This window comes from Monodelphis domestica, chromosome 2 (genome assembly GCF_027887165.1).
Source record: "Monodelphis domestica isolate mMonDom1 chromosome 2, mMonDom1.pri, whole genome shotgun sequence".
In the NCBI taxonomy this organism is placed as follows: domain Eukaryota; kingdom Metazoa; phylum Chordata; class Mammalia; order Didelphimorphia; family Didelphidae; genus Monodelphis; species Monodelphis domestica.
The window spans coordinates 544,143,869-544,163,971 of NC_077228.1; the positions used below are offsets into that span (position 1 = coordinate 544,143,869).

The 20,103-nt window shown below is 45.0% G+C and overlaps 3 protein-coding genes and 1 long non-coding RNA gene across 26 annotated transcripts in view; 2 read left to right on the top strand and 2 right to left on the bottom strand.

Annotated features, from left to right (window-relative positions):
- The window catches only part of LOC100026020 (zinc finger protein OZF-like), a 515,718-nt gene that overhangs the window by 420,141 nt on the left and 75,474 nt on the right, over window positions 1-20,103 (top strand). The window lies entirely within an intron of this gene.
- On the bottom strand, window positions 50-4,967 carry LOC100023388 (tRNA (uracil-5-)-methyltransferase homolog B-like). 2 transcript variants are annotated; one of them, XM_056814557.1, is made up of 12 exons: window positions 2,791-4,967; window positions 2,481-2,535; window positions 2,211-2,330; window positions 2,023-2,122; window positions 1,644-1,714; window positions 1,413-1,559; window positions 1,242-1,336; window positions 936-1,153; window positions 734-835; window positions 495-614; window positions 307-406; window positions 50-228 (listed from the first exon to the last, which is right to left on the bottom strand). In XM_056814557.1, exons 1-12 carry the CDS (start codon window positions 3,015-3,017, stop codon window positions 102-104), a joined length of 1,482 nt encoding a protein of 493 aa, XP_056670535.1. In that variant the 5' UTR covers window positions 3,018-4,967; the 3' UTR covers window positions 50-101. The 2 variants fall into 2 exon arrangements, with proteins under 2 accessions (XP_056670535.1, XP_056670536.1); XM_056814558.1 differs by lacking the exon at window positions 495-614.
- The window catches only part of LOC100023330 (zinc finger protein 260-like), a 29,371-nt gene continuing 14,412 nt past the window's right edge, over window positions 5,145-20,103 (bottom strand). For 10 of the 13 annotated variants that reach the window (XM_007486121.3, XM_056814536.1, XM_056814538.1 and 7 more), the window contains one exon: window positions 11,215-17,566. In XM_007486121.3, coding sequence (XP_007486183.2) covers window positions 15,363-17,566 — 2,204 coding nt within the window. In that variant the 3' untranslated portion in view covers window positions 11,215-15,362. Of the gene's footprint in view, window positions 5,892-10,950; window positions 17,567-20,103 lie in introns of those variants that run through there. The other 3 variants (XM_056814541.1, XM_056814542.1, XM_056814540.1) reach the window with 3 other exon arrangements.
- On the top strand, window positions 5,891-10,947 carry LOC130456881 (uncharacterized). Its single transcript, XR_008915919.1, has 2 exons — window positions 5,891-7,933; window positions 9,761-10,947. It is a non-coding gene; the product is annotated as an uncharacterized LOC130456881 (long non-coding RNA).

The following is a 20,103-nucleotide window of genomic DNA, read 5'->3' on the forward strand; positions in this document are numbered from 1 at the left end:
GCTATTGGTGCGTGCGAATGGCCCCGACACACTGGGAGGACCCAGCAGATCCTGTCACAAGCGTTTATTGAGAAGGGGCGGGGCTGAGGCTGGCGGCTCGGTCAGCGGGTGAAGGCCAGAAGCAGCTGCGAGGACAGAGTGTGTGGGAAGGCGTCCACCGGCACGGCTCGGCCCAGCACGAAAGGCTCTCCCTGGGGGTCCTGGCCGCCAGGCACCGGACAGCACAGCCTGCAGGTGGACACGGAGGCCCTCGTCAGCCCCGGGACGCCCCCGCCCCGCCCCCCGCCCCGGCCCGGCCTCACTCACTGCTCAAAGGCGTCCATGTCCTCCCTGTGGGGCCGGCTGGAGACAAACACCAGCGTGCGGATGGCTGGGCAGCCTCGGACGGCCCGGAGGACCCTGGGAGCTGCGGGCAGAGACAGGGCAGAGACTGGCAGAGCCCGGCTGGGCCGGGAGGGGGGAGGGGCGGGGGCGGGGGCGAGGGCGGTGCTTACACAGGGCGGCGCCTGCCGGGTCCAGGAGCACCACTAGGGCCAGGCTGTCCCCTTCGGCCTTCCGGATCTGAGCCACCGCCTTGTCCACGTCCCACCGCCGGCATTCCCAGTTGGTGATCCCTGCAGGACACGGGCTGCCCTTCACCCCCTGCCCTCCCTGGAAGGGGGGGCCACGTCCCCCCCCTCGGCACTGGGCTCTCGGGGCCCCCCAGGGCAGATGAGGGGGGCCAGCAGGGTACCGTTGAAGGCGGAGCTCCACCTGGCGTCTTCCACAGCCTGCCCGGCCAGCTGCACACTCCAGACGTGGGCTGCGCGCCGCGCCAGGGAGAGGCCGGTGGCACCTGTGCAGAGGAGGCCGGAGGCTCAGCCCCGCCCCCTGCCCCCCTCCAGCCCCCCCTGCCGGCCCCGCCCCCCGCCAGCCCCCCCCCCCCCCACGCTCACCTGTGCCTCGGCTGAGGTCCAGGACGGCCGCGCTCCCGTCGGCTCCGCTCAGCTCCGCCACCAGCCGGCACACAGCCTCGGCGGCCCCCGTGTTCGGGGGGAAGAAGGCCCCGGGAGAGACGCGCAGCCGCAGGCCCAGGACGTCCTCCAGCACGTGGGGCTCCCCGGCCACGAGCTCATAGCGCGGGAAGCCCGAGAGCCCGGGGCCGGGGGCGGCACTGGAGACAGACAGACAGACAGACGTGTCCTGGGGGTCTGGGGGGCCTCCAGCCGCGCCCCCCCCCCCCGCGCCCAGCCCCCCCTCACCTCTCCTTCAGGTACAGCGAGGTCAGGCCGCACGCCGCTCCCGGCCCCGACGTGAAGAAGTCCCGCACTCGCTCCTTGTGGGTCCTCACGGCCTCCTGCCACGGGGAGGAGCTGGTACCGCCGGGCACCGCCCCGGGCCTCCCGCCACCCCCCCCCACCCAGGGCTCCTACCTGGCTCAGCCCCTGAGCGTGAAAAGTGACGATGGCCATCCGGTGCCCCTGCAGGCCCGTCCGCACGCGGAGCCGCCGCCAGGGGCCGAGCCCGGGAGGGCTGAGGCCGGGCTGCGCCGGGGTCTGCCGCAGAAACGCCTCGTAGCACTGCAAGAGCCGGAGGCAGGGAGGAAGGACCCTGGCGATCCGGGCTCCCTTACACGGACCTTCCCTTCCTCCCCCTCCCCCTACCTGGGCAACCTGGAGGTGGCTGGCAGGAAGAGCCCTCAGCCGGTCGGCGGGCACGCAGAAAATCTCCTTCCCTGAGGAAAGACGGGCGCCGTTCTGGGCCAAAGGCTTCCCAGCAGGGGGCCCTGAGGCCAGACGCCCACGAGGTTCCAGGATAGGGACCCCTCCTTCTGATGCCCCCATTAGTCTGTCTGCTCTTCCCCAAACTTAGAGCTTGTGGGCTGCCTCCTCCAGGAAGCCCTTCCGGATTGCCTTAAAAACTGGTCACACCCTCTACCTCTTCCCTGGCTCCTGTTCTAACCCCAGAAGGGCAGTCCGGGCCTAATGGGGGTCCAGAGTGAGGACGGGAGCTGGGCAGGGCCCAGGGAGCCCCCAGACTCACCTCCAGGGGATCTCAGGAAGCAGCCCACAGTCTGGGGGTGGCCGTCTGGGCCTCTGTTTACAGAGAAGACAGACTTGTTCCGGTACCCCTCGATGACAGGCTGGGGAGGAAGAGGAGGCGCCGCTCAGCCCCCAAGGCTGGAGGGCGCCAGCCAGGGGCCGAGCTGGGGGGGGCAACAAGGCACTCACGGAGGGCACGAAAGGCTGCAGGAGGGCGCCCAGCCCTCTGGGCTCCCCGGAAGCACCGCCTGGCGAGTGGAGGCGACTCTGGAGCTGCTCCAGGCTCTTCTTGAGCACCTCAAACTTGACCTGGACACGGAGGGGGTCCGGAGCTCGAAGCACGCCGCAGGCTGCCACCAAACCATCCCGCCCTGGGGTGGGGCCCCCCCTTCTGGTGACCCCGGGGCGGAGCGGGGCTAAGCGCGGGGACCCAGGCCCGGGGGACGAGGGGCGCCCCACCTTCAGCTGCTCCTCGTAGTTCAGTCTCCAGAGGGGCAACAGCTGGTCTGCCAACCTGAAAGCCATCCAGACCGGAGCTCCGCCCACGGACCCGCCCACTTCCCCGCCAGGAGTCGCCAGCAGCGTGCGGCCCGCGGGATCGCCTTCTCCCCTGCTCTCGGGCCTCCCCAGCCCTAACGCAGGCGGAACTCTGGACGCTCGGCTCGGCCCCCCGAACCCCCCCCCCCCCAGTTTAAAACTCGGCAGCCCGCCCCGCCCCGCCCCCACCTCCATCTGGCCTCCTCCGACCGCGCAGCGGACTCGGCCTCACCTCTCCTGCCAAAAGCCCAGCGCCTGGCCTGGCGCCACCTGTGGCCGGCGCGTTTCTCCTTCTCCCGGCCTCGGTTCCGACGCTGCCGGGCGCTGGAAGTGTTCCGCCCCGGCGGAGGCCAGCGCCGCCCGGAGCTGCACGCCGGGGCCCCGGGCACACGGGAGCAGCCGCAGGTTCTCTCTGGAAGCAAGAGCCCGGGGGGCCAGGACGGACGTGGGGCAGGCCATGGCGCCCCTCGGCACAGAGCGGCTCGTCCCCGCCGGGGGCCGGGCCGCACGCCGAACGAACGGGGCAGCGGCTTCCGGGCGTGCCGGGGCGTGCCCACGCCCACCCCTCCTCCCCCTGGCTCCGCTAGAGCGGCGGGAATGAAGGCAGGGCGGAGGCCCGGGTCAGCCTGGGGCTCCGCGCAGCGTCTTTTTCCGCGGGCCGTCTGGCTACTCCGGACGCACCGGAGATCCCTTCCTCCCCCGCGGCAGCTGCGTGTCCCGCTCTGAGGCCGCTGTCGGCCCAGCCAGAACCAGGACCGAGACGTTGCCCTCACCGAAAGGGCTGCTGGGAAGAAACTTTCCAGCCTCTTTTTGGCCCTGTGCGGGGCCTCCCTACCCGGGCATCTACTTCTCCCACGTCCGCCCTCGAGTGTTTATGGGCACCTCTGCAATCACTAGACGTGGGCCAGAGTCGGCCTGACCTCCTCGGGTCGCATCTCTTCAGTTTTCTTCAGGAAACTTGCCTGGAAGACGCCCCCATCCCCCACCTGCCCGCTTTATCTTCTGGGACTTTCTGTCCCTTACTTGAGAGTGACGGGAGTGTGACCGGAGCAGACGCGCTTCCAGCCCAGCCCCCACAGTCACCGAGGGGAGCAATCCTGGCGCCGCCAACTGGCCACACAGGCTGCTACCAGCAGCCAATAGGCAGGCCTGGGAGCTCCACCCTTGGCCAGCCATTCCCGACTACTGTTAACCAGCAAGGAGGTGGCCTGTGCCCAGCGGGCCATGGCAGTCCCTTTAGATTCACAGGAGGCAGCCTGGGAGAGAGCACCGGGCAGTGTCCTTGGGCAGCTCATCCACCCGGAACTTGCCTGGATCGGTCTACACCTCCTTTCTGTCCTCCTGCTGTATGGCCAGATGGTGAGTCTGCCCAGGAACTGGGCTCCACTGGGGCCACATCATTGGCTTTTTCTGGAGGCCCCTCCTCTTGGAGGAGGTCTCGTGGCTGGAAGCGGAGCTACATTGAATCTTCTGGGAAGGCCCCTTGGCCAAGGCCAGGCTGGAGAAGATCTTCCCTTTTCTCTCTCTCTCCCATTCCTCATTTCTTCCTTCTATTTTAAATAAGCCACCATTAAATTCCATCCTGACTTGAGTATTTCATTGGCATTTAGAATTTAAATCCCTGGCGACCAACAAAAAATATATTCAGTCTCAACCCTAAAATTGACCCTTAACATTAGAATGGTTTTTGTTTGTCCTTGTTTTCATCCATATTCACAGATAAAATGGACTGCATTGGGAATGGACAGAAATGCTGAGGACTCATGTGGGTTCATTCTGACATCTGTGACTTGGCCAAAGTGATTGTTTCTCAGGAGTTTTTGCTTTGGTGACGTTGTGTGCCTCTTTTACCAACTGGTCAATTCTCCTTCTTAAGGAGATCTTCTCTCCAGTATTTTTGTGCCTTTCCCCCCAAACTGTTAATCTACTTTTTAACAATGTTTCCTTTTTCCTCAATAACATGTAAACATAATTTTCAACATTTAAAAACAAATTTGAGTCCCAAATTCCCTCCTTTCCTCCCTCCAACCCCTTACCCACTCCCTGAGGGAGTAAGAAATTTGATATGGATTTTACCCGTGCAATCATGTAAAACATTTTCCCACAATAGTTCTTTTGTGGAAGAAAATTTGAACAGAAAAAAATGAAGAAAGTAAAATGTAGCATGTTTTAGCCTGCATTCAGATTCCTTCACTTCTTTCTGTGGAGAGAGAGTATTTTTCCTTATGAATCCTTTGGAATTGTCTTGGATCACTGGATTGCTGAGAACAGCTAAGCCATTCACAATTATTGATCATATAGTATCGCTGTTCCTATGTACAATGTTCTCCTGGATCTTATAGCACCACAGAATTCCATTACATCATAGACTACAACATGTTTGGCCATCCCCCAACTTATGGGCATCCCCTCAATTGCCAATTCTTTGCCAACACAAAAAGTTGACAAATATTTTTGTACAAATGGGCCCTTTTTCGACCCCCCCCCTCAAAATCTCCTTGGGATACACAGCCCCTGAGTCAAAGGATACACACACTTGTATAGTCTTTTGGTCATCGTTCCAAATTGCTCACCTCTACCCAACAGTGCATGTTAATCTACATTTTAATAATTTTCTTGCGTTGCTCTCATCCCCCTCACCCCTGCAATTTCCCCTTGTTCTTATTTGATGAAAACAAATTTTTGGGCTCTTTTAAAATTTTTTCCTTTTGCTCATCTAGAAATTCTCTTAGGTTTATATGTCCAATCTGCACTTTTCTTTGAATCTTTGCTTGTAGATCTTTTCACATCATTGTTTTGCTCTGAATTTTTTTCTTGAGCTTCTGTGATTCCATAGAAAACTTCCATGGGTTTTTGTTGTTCATTCTTCCAGCTTATTTTTAGACTTGATGCTAGAATCCAGCTCTACTCAACTAGAGGGGAAGAAGGGGATGTCTGATCTGTTTTTTGGGGAGGGTTTTGTTTGCTTTTGTTTTTTGGCCTATTGCTTTCATAGCTAGGGCTGGGGATCTGCAAGTTTTTGGAGCTTTCAAAAATGGTGTGATCCACAGAGAGGTCTGATCACTGCCCTCTTCCTCTTCACTTTGGTCCTAGGACTGGGGCCAATCTCCTCCCTGGAACTGGGTGCTGGGTATTGGAGCTGCTAATGGTGCTCTATCTTGTGCCTTGTGCTACTCCAGGGGTCCCATGGGATCTCTTTCAGCTCAGATGTTCAATCCTCTACCAGTCCCTGAGCACTGCTATTGGCCCATAGCTCACAGCCAGGGTGGTGCCACTCTCAGCTCCCATTCCAGAATCTGAAGCTCTCTTTCTGTCCTCCTATGAAGCCCTGTGCTGGGAAAAAAAAAAACGATGATTTACTGTGACTTTTTGTTGGCTTTCACATTGGTTCCTCTTTGCTGATAGTTACTCCTTCAATTTCTTTTTCTTGTCTTATTATGAGATAGGTTTTCTTATACTATATTCAAATAAATAAGATATCCTTGCTTTGCCTCAACCTTCGTGGAGAGTAATAGTTTATCTCTATTTCATATAATGTTGGCTCTTGTTTTTTTATATATAATTAACTATGAAAAATCCCATTTCTGCCTTTTCAAAGTGTTTGTTTTTTTAAAAATGGAAATGGGTGTTGCATTGTAGCAAAAGCTTTTTCATCATCTACTGGCATAATCATCTGATATGTTTTTCTCATGATTACATATGATCCAACATAATAATCCTAAAATGAATCCCACCTGGGGACAGTATATAATCTGGGTGAGAGGACAGAGTAGTCTCTTTACAAATATTTGTATGTAAACTTTTAAAATCAGTGTTCATTAGAGATACTGACCTATGGTTTCCTTTTTCTGTTTTTTTTAAAAAATGTATTTAATTAATTCATTTAGAATATTTTTCCAGGGTTACATGATTCATGTTCTTTTTCCCCCTCCCTGAGCTGACAAGTAATTCCACTGGGTTATACCTGTATCATTGTTCCAAAGCTATTTCCATATGATTACTATTTGCATTAGTGATCATTTAAAGTCAACATCCCCAATCCTATCCCCATTGAACCATGTGATCAATCATATGCTTTTCTTCTGCGTTTCTGCTCCCACAGTTCTTTCTCTGGATGTGGAGAGCATCTTTCTCATAAGTTCCTGTGGATTGTCCTGAATTGCTGCATTGTTGTTAGTAGCAAAGTCTATTAAGTTAGATTGTGCTACAATGTATCTGTGTCTGTGTACAATGTTCTCCTGGTTCTGCTCATTTCACTCTGCATCACTTCCTGGAGGTCCTTCCAGTTCACATGGAATCCCTCCAGTTCATTATTCCTTTGAGCACAGTAGTATTCCATCACCAACAGACACCACAATGTGTTCAGCCATTCCCCAATCAAAGGGCAGCTCCCCAGTTTCCAATGTTTTGATGCCACAGAGTGTGGCTATGAATATTTTTGAACAAGTATTTTTCCTTATTATATCTCTTTGGGGTACACACCCAGCAGTGTTATGGCTGGATCCAAGGGCAGACAGTCTTTTATCCCCCTTTGAGTATAGTCCCAAATTGCCTTCCAGAATGGTTGGATTAATTCACAACTCCACCATCAGTGTATTTGTGTCCCAATTTGGCCACATCCTAACACCTTTGCTGTCATATTGGCCAATCTGCTAGGATGCTAGGGATTGAGTGAAGGGAGGGAAGATGGCGGTATAAAAATGGAGATTTGAACCCCAGACTTCCCAGAACCCCAGAAAATGAATCCCCAGAAGTGCTAGGCACTTTCCAGAATGCCCTATAATATCACCAGAGTTCTCACCTGGGCCGAGAACAAAATGGGTATTTAAACTGACTGTACCACCTACTCGCTCTCTCTGCTTCCACTTCTAAGCACACGCAGGCAAGATGTAAGTGGCTGTGAATGGGCTCTGTGCCTAGGCACGTGCTCTCTTATTTTGTACTTTTGTTATTTCTTAATTCTAATAATCTTTAATAAACCTCATGAAATATAATACTTTAGTAGAGAAACTAATTTAATTTTTACAGTTTGGTGACCAAATGGGACAAAACTCTCAATTAAAAAAAAAAAAAAGATAGCCTAGATAGTGATTTTTAAGCCACATTTCTTCAAGGCTTTTCAGAAAAGTCTCTTGATCAGCTTGAGCCTGCACTCCTGAAATCCGGACCTGTCTGACCCAGAATCGCTTACCTGGTTCTGGCCCTGCTTGCCTGTGCTCCTGCCTGCAGCCATCTGCTTTGGACCTGGTCTCGGCCCTGCCCACCCTACTCTTGGTCTGTCTCTTGCTCAACTGGCCCAGCTGATCCCCCTCTGACCTCCGACCCAGAAGGCTGCTGGTAGCAGACCCAATTTCTTCAGGATCAAAAACCAGCTGGTAAAAATGGGGGTGATTTTTCTTTAGGCTACGATTAGCCTCCATGTGGCAAGGGGCAGGAGACCTGGGGGTGGGGGGGAGAAAGAGGAGAAGGTAGAGACTTTTCTAAACAGGAACTTACAAGCATGACTGCTTTAAAAGGATATCTTTTGACTGCATTGATCCTTTTATTTATCTCACCTGAGATTCAGGGGAAAAATTCAACTCCCTGCAACTCTTTAGCCAAAATTGAGATTCCTAAAATCCACCCTCACTATGGGGAAGTAGCTCAGTGGCTCAGTGAATTGAGAGCCAGGCCTAGAGATGGGAGGTCCTGGGTTGAAATCTGGCCTCAGACACTTCCTGGTGGTGTGGCCCTGGGCAGGTCATTTAACCCCCATTGCCAACCCCTTACCAATTTTCTGCCTTCCGACAATAGGCATCTAAATGGATAATTAAAAAAAAAAAACAACCAAGGAACTTTAAAGAGACTGGAGGTTATATTTGAAGGCTTTTCAGACTCCAATGTTTTATAAAAAATTGCTGTATTCTATTGCATTTTACTGATTGTTTTGTTTAAGATTTAACTTTGTGATTTTAAGTTCATATATTACTGCATTCAATACTATTGTTACACTGGATCTTTTTAATGTACTGGGTTTTAACTACTGTAAAATTCTGTTGCTTTTCCCCTATAACTATACTGAACAAACATTATTTAGTAAGCCCATATAAAAATAGCTTTTCTATTTTTAACTTTGTAAATTGTCACAAAGAGGATAGATGGACTTCATCAGAACATTGCTACAATTGTATAACAACCTTTGGAAAATTTAATGAGGTAAATATCTCAAATTGATTTTAAGGGTTCTTTAGACATGATTTTTAGATTTTTTTTTTTTAACAATCTCTGGTCATTTTGCCTGCCCCTAACAGGAGGTAAGGACCATTTTAGTAGCTGAAGTGAAATGTAATTATAATCCCCAACTCCCACATTTATAAAAATGTGAATGGAAGCTGGGAAGTTTATCCCAGGGCATACAGTACCCCTGGATGGCCCCCCAAAAGAGGAGCATCTCTCATTTATAACTTCAGCTCACTTTACCCAACATCAACAGTACAGAGGTTTGGGTTTTTCCTAGACTCCTCTGCCATATTTTTTGCAGTGATATCTAGATTTCTTGATGATGTTCTAGACCCAAAATGAGTTTTACTTTTTAAAAATCTGTTTACCAAGGTTGAAAGATTTGCTACGTTTGTAAAAATTGTGACAAATATCCATCAGTTCATAGGTTTTTTAAAATGCCATACAGCAACTTCTGTGAAATATGATAGTGGGTCTGTTTGTTATTGTAATTAACTAGACTATTGAGAATTTTGGGAATATTGATATCTACATATTTGTACTACTGTTCTTTAAAAAAATGTTACCTTGTGAAATTCATTTGCTTGTACTCACAGTGGATCATGGCTAGATATGAAGAGGAAAGGGATCTCATTTTTGATGAGAAAGCCTTGTATTCTATATTTTCTTAGCTGACACAGTGTGTCAATGATTATAGCTACATTTTTATTTTTAAAACTTATTATATTTTTCTTGCGTGTGCAATATACTATTTCAGTATTTTTTCTCTCCTTTTTATATTTGAAGCACATGTCACCATTATTAAGATTTTGTTTAACTTTTTTGATTTAGCAGTAATATAAGTTTAAAATACATTTCCTATAATGTCAATGCATGCCCCAAAAGCTTGAGACTGTAAAAATGATGCCACTAATTAAAATTTTTTTAAAATTTTAATTAAAAATAATTATGGGATTTTGCTTAATGATTCTGTCTGATTCCAGGACAAGATATACAAAAGAGCCATTGCACAGGGCCAAAGATAAACCATTTCAGGATGGATTGATGTACTTCTAAGCCAATACAAAGGACTTGAACCGAGCGTGAGACTCAAGGTTGCGACACTTAATGTAGGCCTTTCTTGTATCCACTCTCTTTGTGAAAATACTTACAGATGAATATCCCAAACTTGGCTCCTACTTGGCTCCTATAATCTAGTCCCTTTTTCTGTCTTTCATAGTGTGGCAAATTTTCTTTAGTCCTGGCTACTGACTGGGTAAATGCTCACTTGCTTATATCATTTTAATTGGGCCCTGATTCAAGGACTTGTTATAGATTTGTTTTTCCTTTACTTGGAATTTTTACACATAAGACTTTGATAGTCTATATTTTCATCCAGAAATTATCTTTTTTTTATTTGGATTTTTCTGATGTTTTTTAATTTCTCTTGACAATTAATTCATATATCTCATAACTCAGCCATGCATCCCTAAATGATCCCTGTGTTTTTCAATCACCCTCTTCATGGGGGAATGTAAAAAATATTATTTTATATTGCAAAGTTTAAATTCCTTTTGAGAGTAATTTTAGGTTAAGAAACTTGCTACCTCTCCGAATCCAGAAAGTGAACTGTTTGGAGAAGAAACCATGAAGATGCCTCCAGACCACAAGCTGCACAAGAAGATCAAGAATGAATTTTGGGTGTGGTTGATTGAACATTCATTTGTATGTATACTGTCATGCCAAAGGGGACTGCTCCCAAAAAGCTCCCTGGCTTTTTGTCAATGCATCTAACAGTTATTGGTTTTGTTCTTCTCTTCATCCTCAAATTATTGTAATCTTTAAGTTGATTATGTTTTCATGTTCCTTTTTGGGGAAACTTTTCCCAATAAGAATCAAATGGCGGTATGTAAAAATGGAGATTTGAACCCCAGACTTCAATCCCCAGAAGTCCTTGGCACTTCCCAGAATACCCTATAATATCACTAGAGTCCTCACCTAGGCCGAGAACAAAATGGGTATTTAAACTGACTGTACCGCCTACTTGCTTTCTCTGCTTCCACTTCTAAACACACACAGGCAAGATGTAAGTGGCTGTGAATGGGCTCTGTGCCTAGGCACGTGCTCTCTTATTTTGTACTTTTGTTATTTCTTAATTCTAATAATCTTTAATAAACCTCATGAAATATAATACTTTAGTAGAGAAACTAATTTAATTTTTACAGTGTGGGGAGAGTAGTTAGAAGGAAAACACTTTATAGGAGAAAGAAGAGAGTGAGAGAAGGAAAAACAGGAAAACATAGGATGCAAGGAAATATACAGTAACCATAAGTGTGAATTTGAATGGAATGAATTCACCCATAAAATGTAAATGGAGGCTCGCAAGTGTATTAAAAACCTGAATCCTACGACATGTTGTTTACAAAAAATACTTGAAGCAGAGAGATATTCAAAGAGGTAAGGTAAGTGACTGGAACAGAATTTATTATGCTTTGGTTGAAGTGAAAGAAGAAAACGCAGGAGTAGCCATCAAGATCTTAAAGTAAAAACAAAAATAGATCTAATTAAAAGAGATAAGCAGGGAAACTACATTTTGCTAAAAGGTACCATAGACAATGAAGTAATATCAATATCTGACATAAATGTACCAAACAATATAACATCCAAATTCTTAATGGAAAAGTTAAATGAGTTATAGGAGGAAATAGTAGAACTATATCACTGGGGTATCTCAACTTTCCTTTATTGGAACTAGATAAATCTAACCCAAAAATGAACAAGAAATTAAGGAAATGAACAGAATTTTAGACAAGTTAGATATGATATACCTCTAGAGAAAACTGAATAGGAATAGAAAGGAATATTCCTTTTTCTCAGCAGTATATGGCACCTTCACAAAAACTGACTATGTATGAAGGCATAAAAAGTTCACAACCAGATGTAAAAAAAAAATTGTAATTGCATCCTTTTCAGATCATAATGTCATAAAAATTATAGTTATAAAAGGGCTGTGGAAAAATAGATGAAAAATTAATTAGAAACGAAATCTAATCCTAAAGGGTCAAAGAACAAATCACAGAAATAATCAATAATTTCATTTAAAAATGATTTTAAAAAAGAAACAACATACCAAAATTTATGAGATACTGCCAAAATATATAGTATAGGGAAAATTTATATTTCTAAAAGCTTATATTAACAAAATAGAGAAAAAGCAGATGACCAGAGCATACAACTAAAAAAAAAAACAGAAAAAGTAAAATTTAAAACCCCAACTAAACATGAAATTGGAAATCTTGAAAATCAAAGGAAAGATTCATAAAATCGAAAATAAGAAAACAGCCTAGGGACTGAGCCGGGGTTGGGGGGTGGGGGAGACGAGACTCATGGAGGGCACTTTTCACACAAATAAAGTCACATCTACCTAATTGGAAAAATAATTGTTGCTCATGGCATGTGTAGGCTGAGGAAATATAATAAAAATGACAATCCTGTTTAAAGTAATTTATTTAATTCTGTGCAATATGGATCAAATTACTGAAAATTATTTTATAGAGCTAGAAAAAATAATAACAAAATTCACCTGCAAGAACAAAAGGTCGAGGGAATAAAAAAACAAACATGAAGGAAAGAGGTCTAGCCTTACCAGATATCAAACTGTAGTAGAAAGCAGTAATCATCAAAAAAATCTTGTTCTGACTAAAGTACAGAATGGCAGATCAGTGAAATTGTTTTGGTACACAATACAGTAGAAAATGACTGTAGTAATCTAATATTGGATTTGGGACAAGAACTCACTTTTTGACAAAAACTGCTGGGAAAAGTAGAAAGAAATTTGGTAGAATTTAGGTATAGACCAACACCTCATATCAAGATATGGTCAAAATGGGTCCATGACTTAGAAATAAAAAGTGATACCAAAAGCAAATTAAGAGAGCATGGAATAGTAAACCTGTCAGATCTTCCAAATAAGAAGAAATTTTGACCAAACAAGACATAGAGATGTAAAATAGGTAATTTTGATTATATTAAATTAAAAAGGTTTTGCACCAACAAAACCAACCACAAGATTAGAAAGAAAGCAGAAAACTGGGAAAATATTTTTACACCATGTTTCTCTGAGAAAGGCCTCATTTCTCAAATATATAGAGAGAACTGAATCAAATTTATAAAACTAAAAGTCATTCCTCAATTGATAAATGATTAAAGTATATGAACATGAAGTTTTCAGAAGAAATAGTATCTACCAAGTCACATGCAAAATGCTCTAAGTTACTACTGACTAGAGAAATGCAAATTAATAGAACTCTGAGGTACCAGCTCCAATCAGATTGGCTAATGTGATAAGAAAAGGAAAATGACAAATATTGGAAGGGATGTGGGAAGGTTGGGACACATGCACTGTTGATGGAGTTGATTCAATCATTCTGCAAATGCATTTGGAACTATGTCCAAAGTGTTATAAAATGATGGATATTCTTTGGCCCAACAATAGCATTACTAATTCTGTATCCCAAAGTGATTTAACAAAAATAACAACAACAACACTAAAACAGGAAAAGGATCTATATACACTAAAATACTTATTGCACTTATTTTTGTGGTAGCAAAGAATTGGTAATGAAAGGGATGTTCTTCAACTAAACAAATTATGGTAGATGACTGTGATGGATTATTATTGTGCTATAAGAAATAGTGAGGAGAGTGTTTTCAGAAAAACCTGGAAAGACTTACATGAGCTGATGCAAAGTGAAGTGCACAGAAGAACAATGTACACAGTAACAAGAATATCATAAGAATGATCCCCTGTGAAAGATTTAGCTATTCTCAGCAATGCAATGATCCAGGACAATTCCTAAAGGACTTGTGTTGTCTACCTCCAGAGGAAGTACTGATGGAGTCTGATGCAGATCAAAGAATACTTTTCTGAAAATTTTATTTTGGGGGGAGGGGCATGGGTGCTACACTCTCTCACACATCATGGCTAATGTGGAAATATATTTTACACAATTACACATGTATAATCTATATCAAATTACTGGCTTTCTGAAGATGGGGGGGAGGGAAGGTGAGAGAGGATTTAGAACTAAAGATTTCATTTTATTATTTTTAAAAACCTAACTTCTAAAGCTACCCCCACAAAAAAAAAACCCTTACCTTTTGCCTTAAAATCAATACCGTGTATTGGTTCTAAGGCAGAAGAGTGGTAAGGGATAAACAATGGGGGTTAAGTGACTTGCCCAGAGTCACACAGCTAGGAAGTGCGAGACCAGATTTGAACCCAGGACCTCCCATCTCTGGGCCTATTTCTCAATCCACTGAGTTACCTAGCTGCCCTCTGGAACTATAAATTTTAAATAACAAAATGTCAAAAATTGTTTTTATATGTAACTGGGACAAATAAAATATTTAATTAAAAAAAGAAAGGCTTGATTTACTCCAATGATTTCTAGTATTTTTAAAAATAATAAGTAGGCGGTCTCATGAGCAACAATGCGATAAATAGAACTTCTCTCTGCAGTGGATAGAGTGCTGGGCCTGAATTCAAGAAGGCCTCTCTTTTAACCCTAAGCCCTATTTGCCTCTGTTTCCTCATCTGTCAAATGAGCTGGAAAAGGAAATGAGGTCTGTGTCAAGAACACCCCAAAGGGGGTCACAAAGAGTCAGGCACAACTGAAAAATGACTGAGTAACAAAGACATTTTTTCCCAATCTGCATGACCTTTCAAACGTCTCTAGAACAGAAAATATGTGCCCAAGATAGAGCCAGCCCAGCTGCTTTTCATGGGCTGGGCCACTTCCAAAAGGATAATAATCTCAAACTCACAGATCTTGAGCTCACTTAGCACCCCGCCCCCCCATCTTCTATGCTACCAGCACTTCATACATGTGTCTAGCATTACTGATTTTTTCCCTACTCATGGCTTTCCTCCCTAACTTCCACATAATTAGCTCTTTTGCATTTTGAGGAACATTTACTATGAGATATTTGTGTATATACTGAAACAAAGTATATTGGCAGCTAGGTGATATGGTGGACAGAGCACTGGGCTGGAGTCAGGAAGACCTGAGTTCAAATCTAGTCACTTAATCTGTCCTTGACTGGAAAATGAGGATAACAATAATACTTCCAAGAGTGGGTGTAAGGTGCAACTCACTGCAAAGTGCTTAGCACAGGGCCTGGCACACAGTAGATGCTCCATAAATGCTAGGTATTATATATGTACGTGTTATCTCCTCCACTAGACTGTCAAATTCTTGAGGGCAAAGATAGTTTCAGCTATTGTTTTTGATTCCTCAGCATGTGGGATTCCTAGCATGTAGACCCTTTCTAGATAACTGAGGGATCTATAAGCTTTTTTTGTATTTTGGTATGCTAGTAGAAATCCTGCCTGTTTGTTCTATCATAGGGTTATTTTTATAACTGATCCATTTCTATGAAGAAACTTCTTGGCATTTTGATTGGTGTGATATTAATTATCTAGATCAATTTTATGCCAATTATCCCTTTTATTATGCAAATCTAAAGAATCTACAAAAATGGAATTCCTTCCCATTCTTTGCTTGTTTTATGTAGCTAATCTCCACCATACAGCTCCTAGGTAGATCAATTTACAAAGAAGGGATGCTTTTTGTTACTTTGATGTCGAGTTAAATGCCCTTTCAGGCTGAAAGCCTTCCCACATTCATTACATTCGTATGGTTTTTCTCCAGTATGGATTATCTGATGTTTAGTCAGCAGTCCTCTGAGGCGAAATACCTTCCCACAATCGTTACATTCATAAGGTTTCTCCCCAGTATGGATTGTCTGATGTACAGTCAGATGTCCTCTCTGGCTGAAGGCCTTCCCACATTCATCACACTTATGTGGTTTCTCTCCAGTATGAATCCTTTGATGCAGGGTAAGGAGTTCTCTGAGGCGAAAGGACTTTCCACATTCTTGGCATTCATAAGGTTTCTCTCCAGTGTGAATCCTCTGGTGTCTAGTAAATTGTTCCCTCAGGCAGAAGGCTTTCCCACATTCCTTACATTCATATGGTTTCTCCCCAGTATGAATCCTCTGATGTCGAGTAAGGTATTCTCTCTGGTGGAAGGCCTTCCCACACTCATTACATCCATAAGGCTTCTCGCCAGTATGAATCCTCTGATGGCGAGTCAGATCGGTGCTCAGCAGGAAGGCCTTCCCACATTCCTTACATTCATAAGGTTTCTCTCCAGTATGGATCCTCTGATGGCGAGTCAGATCTGAGCTCAGGTGGAAGGCCTTCCCACATTCCTGACACTCATAAGGCCTCTCTCCAGTATGGATCCTTTGATGGCGAGAAAGGTGTGCTCTCAGGTGGAAAGCCTTCCCACAGTCTTTACACTCGTAAGGCTTCTCTCCAGTATGAATTCTCTGATGGCCAATTAGGTCTGTATTCAGGTGGAAGGACTTCCCACAATCCTTACATTCATATGGCTTCTCTCCAGCATGAATCCTTTGATGCCGAGTAAGCTCCGTGCTCAGGTAGAAGGCCTTCCCACATTCCTTACATTGATAAGGTTTATCTCCAGTATGAATACCCTGATGGCGAGAAAGTTGCTCTCTCAGGTGGAAAGCCTTTCCACATTCACTACATTCATAAGGTTTTTCTCCAGTATGGATTGTCTGATGTTTAGTCAGAAGTCCTCTGAGGCGAAATACCTTCCCACAATCGTTACATTCATAAGGTTTCTCCCCAGTATGGATTGTCTGATGTACAGTCAGATGTCCTCTCTGGCTGAAGGCCTTCCCACATTCATCACATTTATGAGGCTTCTCTCCAGTATGAATCATCTGATGTCGAGCAAGATCTGTGCTGAGGTGGAAGGCCTTCCTACATTCATTACATTTATGAGGCTTCTCTCCAGTATGAATCCTCTGATGTCGAGTGAGGTGCTCTCGGAGACGGAAGGCCTTCCCACATTCTTTACATTTGTAAGGCTTCTCTCCAGTGTGAATTCTCTGATGTCCAGGAAGGTATCCTCTCTGGCTGAAGGTCTTCCCACATTCTTTACATTCATAATGCTTTTCTTTATGATGAATTTTCTGATGTTGGGGAAGCTGTGAACTCTGGGGAAAGGACTTAAAACATTCATAAGATTTCTTCTCCAGGTGAACTTTTGGACTGGAAGGAAGGGATGAGTTATGGTTGAAAGATTTCCCATGCTCATTATATTCAGAAGGAATTGCTTCTTTGGATATTGGCCGATTTTCATTTAATTCTATGGTTCTGGAGGAAGTCTTCCCAGATTTATTACTTTTACAAGATTTTTCTCCAATAGCAATTTTCTGATAGGAATTGACGGTTGGGTTTAGGATGATACCTTTCTCACATTCATTAGACTCACCAGGTTTCTCTCCACAATAAAGCCTGTGACATGCAACAAAGTCAGATTTAGAAGTAGAAACTATCTCCTTAGAGCAAATTTGATGACATGTCTTTGGCTCTGAAAATAACACAACGTTCTCTCCACCTAGATCATATTTGGGAAGATCCTTTTCTACTTGGTGTTGTATGAAAAACTTTGGATCCAAAAGGATGCTTTGGAAAGTTTTATAAGCCACACAACCCATCGTTTTCCTGGGAGCTTTCCTTTGGGCAATATTTACTTGTTGTGAGCCTTTCTCCTCCCCGCTCTGACACCGTTCTAATCTGGCATCACAGTCCCAGTCTTCTCTCAAGTAGGAGATCCAGAGACCACCCTTTGTAAGCCTGTCCTGGAACACGTGCCCAGCAGAAATGTCCAGGTTGGGAGTCAATTTGTAGGTTTCAGGCCTGCTCTCCCAATCTGAAAAGAAGAAAATGGAAATATTCCCAGTACCCACTTGTTGTACACTTAGTTCTGTGCTGTGCTTCTACCCAAAATAATTATTGTGAAACTTTAAAAGGGAGAACACATAAACCTTGTCTTTTTAGTCCCTTCTAGAGGTGCCCATTAAGCCTCACCACTGCCTCGTGAGGGAGGGAGGGAAGACAGAGATTACAATTTATAACAGAAAACGGAAGCCCAGTGCTTCCCCTCCAAGTTAACCAGCTAATTAGGACCTGAAACACCAAAGGAAGCCACGTCTCATTTCTCTCCTGTGCTCTTTTTGCCACACTGGCTCCATACAATGGAAGGTTCTTAGAGCACCTGACCATACTTAAGTCAAGGCTGGATGGTTATCAGGGCTGGGAGAGAATTCTGGCATTAGGTGCAAGGCTTCCTGGACTGTCCCTCAGTTGCACTGCAGATGCCGTTTTGATTCTAGATCTTCCTTCAGGTTAGACCAATAAAACAAGAACAATGGGTCTGAGTAACTCCGCTTCTTTTCCACATGTCTATGCACTAGGGAACTCGGTACAAGACGGTAAGGCCTAAAGTGTCTAGGGTCCCCGAGATATCTTATGAGATGAGGCTCTAAAGGAAGGGATGCAAGGGTGATGATGGGGGTCAGCCAGTAAGCAATTCTGATGCATTTGTTATGTACAAAGGAGTGGGGATGCAAAGAAAGTCGAGGCCCTGACTGTGAGAAGCTTGCATTGGGGGAGACGACAAGCACGTTCAAACAAGGCATATACAGAAAACAAGAAGAGGGCTTGGGAAAATGCTTCCTGAGGGACTCGGATTATAGGTGGAACTTGAAGGAAACCAGAAGGAAGAGATGAAAAGGGAGAAGACACCAATTGTGTGAGAAAATCCCCAGAGACAACAGATAGATGGTCTTGTTTGTGGAACAGGGAGGAGACCAGTGTCACCAGATTGGACAGTATGGAGAGGGGAGGATAGAAAGTATAAAGAGCCTGAAAAAGTGTCTGGGGAGTAGATGATGGAGGGTTTGAACAATCAAAAAGGGGATTTTGTATGTCATGGTGTCATCACTGTCCACGTAATGAGTGTGAAGTGTCATATCTGAGGCCTTGATATCATTGTTTCTTTTCTTCTGGCAGTTAAGGGTCACTACAGTACACTGAACACCAAGTCTGGAGCCAGGAAGACCTGTGTTCAAATCCAGGCTCAGACACCTCTTAGCTGACTGTCTCTGGGCAGTCACTTAAATTCAGTCTGCATCAGTTTCCTCATCTATAAGAGGGGAATAAGAACAGCACCTACTTTTCGAAGTTCTTATAAGGGTAAAATGAGAAATTTGTGAGGCATGTAAAGACCTTAATGTGATAGACAAACGCTGGCGCTGGTTATTACTCGGTATCTGTGATATGGAGTGTATTTGGTGTCATGGGGACGTTTCCATTTCTTAAGGTCCTGTGATCATTCATCCTTGAAAATGCCTCTTGGCCACGCAGACTGGAGTCTGATCCCCTTCCGTTTTGACCAACAGCAACATTTTGCACCTGCTTGTCCTAATCTCTCCGTGGGTGAAAAAGCTGGAAAACTTGATGGCATCAGTGGAATGGTCTCTCTTCTGTTTGTTTATGGATTTTTCCTCTAGTAAAGAGAGGGATTGTTGCTGTCATTGTTCACACTTGGATCAAATTCCCACATGGTTTAGATACTGGAATTTTATCAGATAGCTCCAAGATGAACATTTTCCCCCACTCAGGGTGTCTTGTTTTATTCTGCTTAGTTGGTTGTTTTTTTTTTCCCTCAAAAAGGTTTTGAGTTTATGTAACTGAAATGATCTATTTTAACCTTTAAGGTCACCTCCATTCCTTGCGTGGTTGTAAAGTCTTCTCTAACCCAGGATACATTTCCTTCCATTGTCTCCTATACTTTTTTTCCTAAAAGGGCCTTTAATATCTAAGTAATGTATTCAGTTGGTGCTCAGAAGGGTGTTTGGTATAGGATGTTAGTGTATGCCTATTCTCAGAGAAATTGCTCTCCAGTTTTGGCTGCAATCTTGTCAAACAAGGAGTAATTCATCCAGAGTTTTCACTAGAGTTCTGAGCTGGATTATTTCTGAAAGAAGGAGGACTCAAGGAGAAAGTGATAAGCCCAAGCTGAAGGGGAGAGAGAAAGAAAGCATCTGGTTAGATGCCTTGAGGAGCTGAAACCATCAGGCCTAGATAAAGGCAACTTCACGTATACAAAACAAAAGCATGGCAAATGTGAGGATGGTGCCCTTCGAAGGGATCACAGAGACTTTTGGCAGAGCTGGAGAAGGGCAGAATGCAGAATTTTTAAGAAAAGAGTGGGCATACAGGTTGCCATTCAGAGGCCAAGGGTCCCGAGTCCATCTTCTGGCAAAACTTGGAAAATGTATAATTAAGTGGTGGCGGGTCAACTTCTTGAAAAGGCAGTGGTGATCACAAAGGCTAGCCTGGCCTCTATAAGAACAGGTCATGCTACCTGGGTTTCACGGTTCCTCACTTCACAGTCAGGGTGGA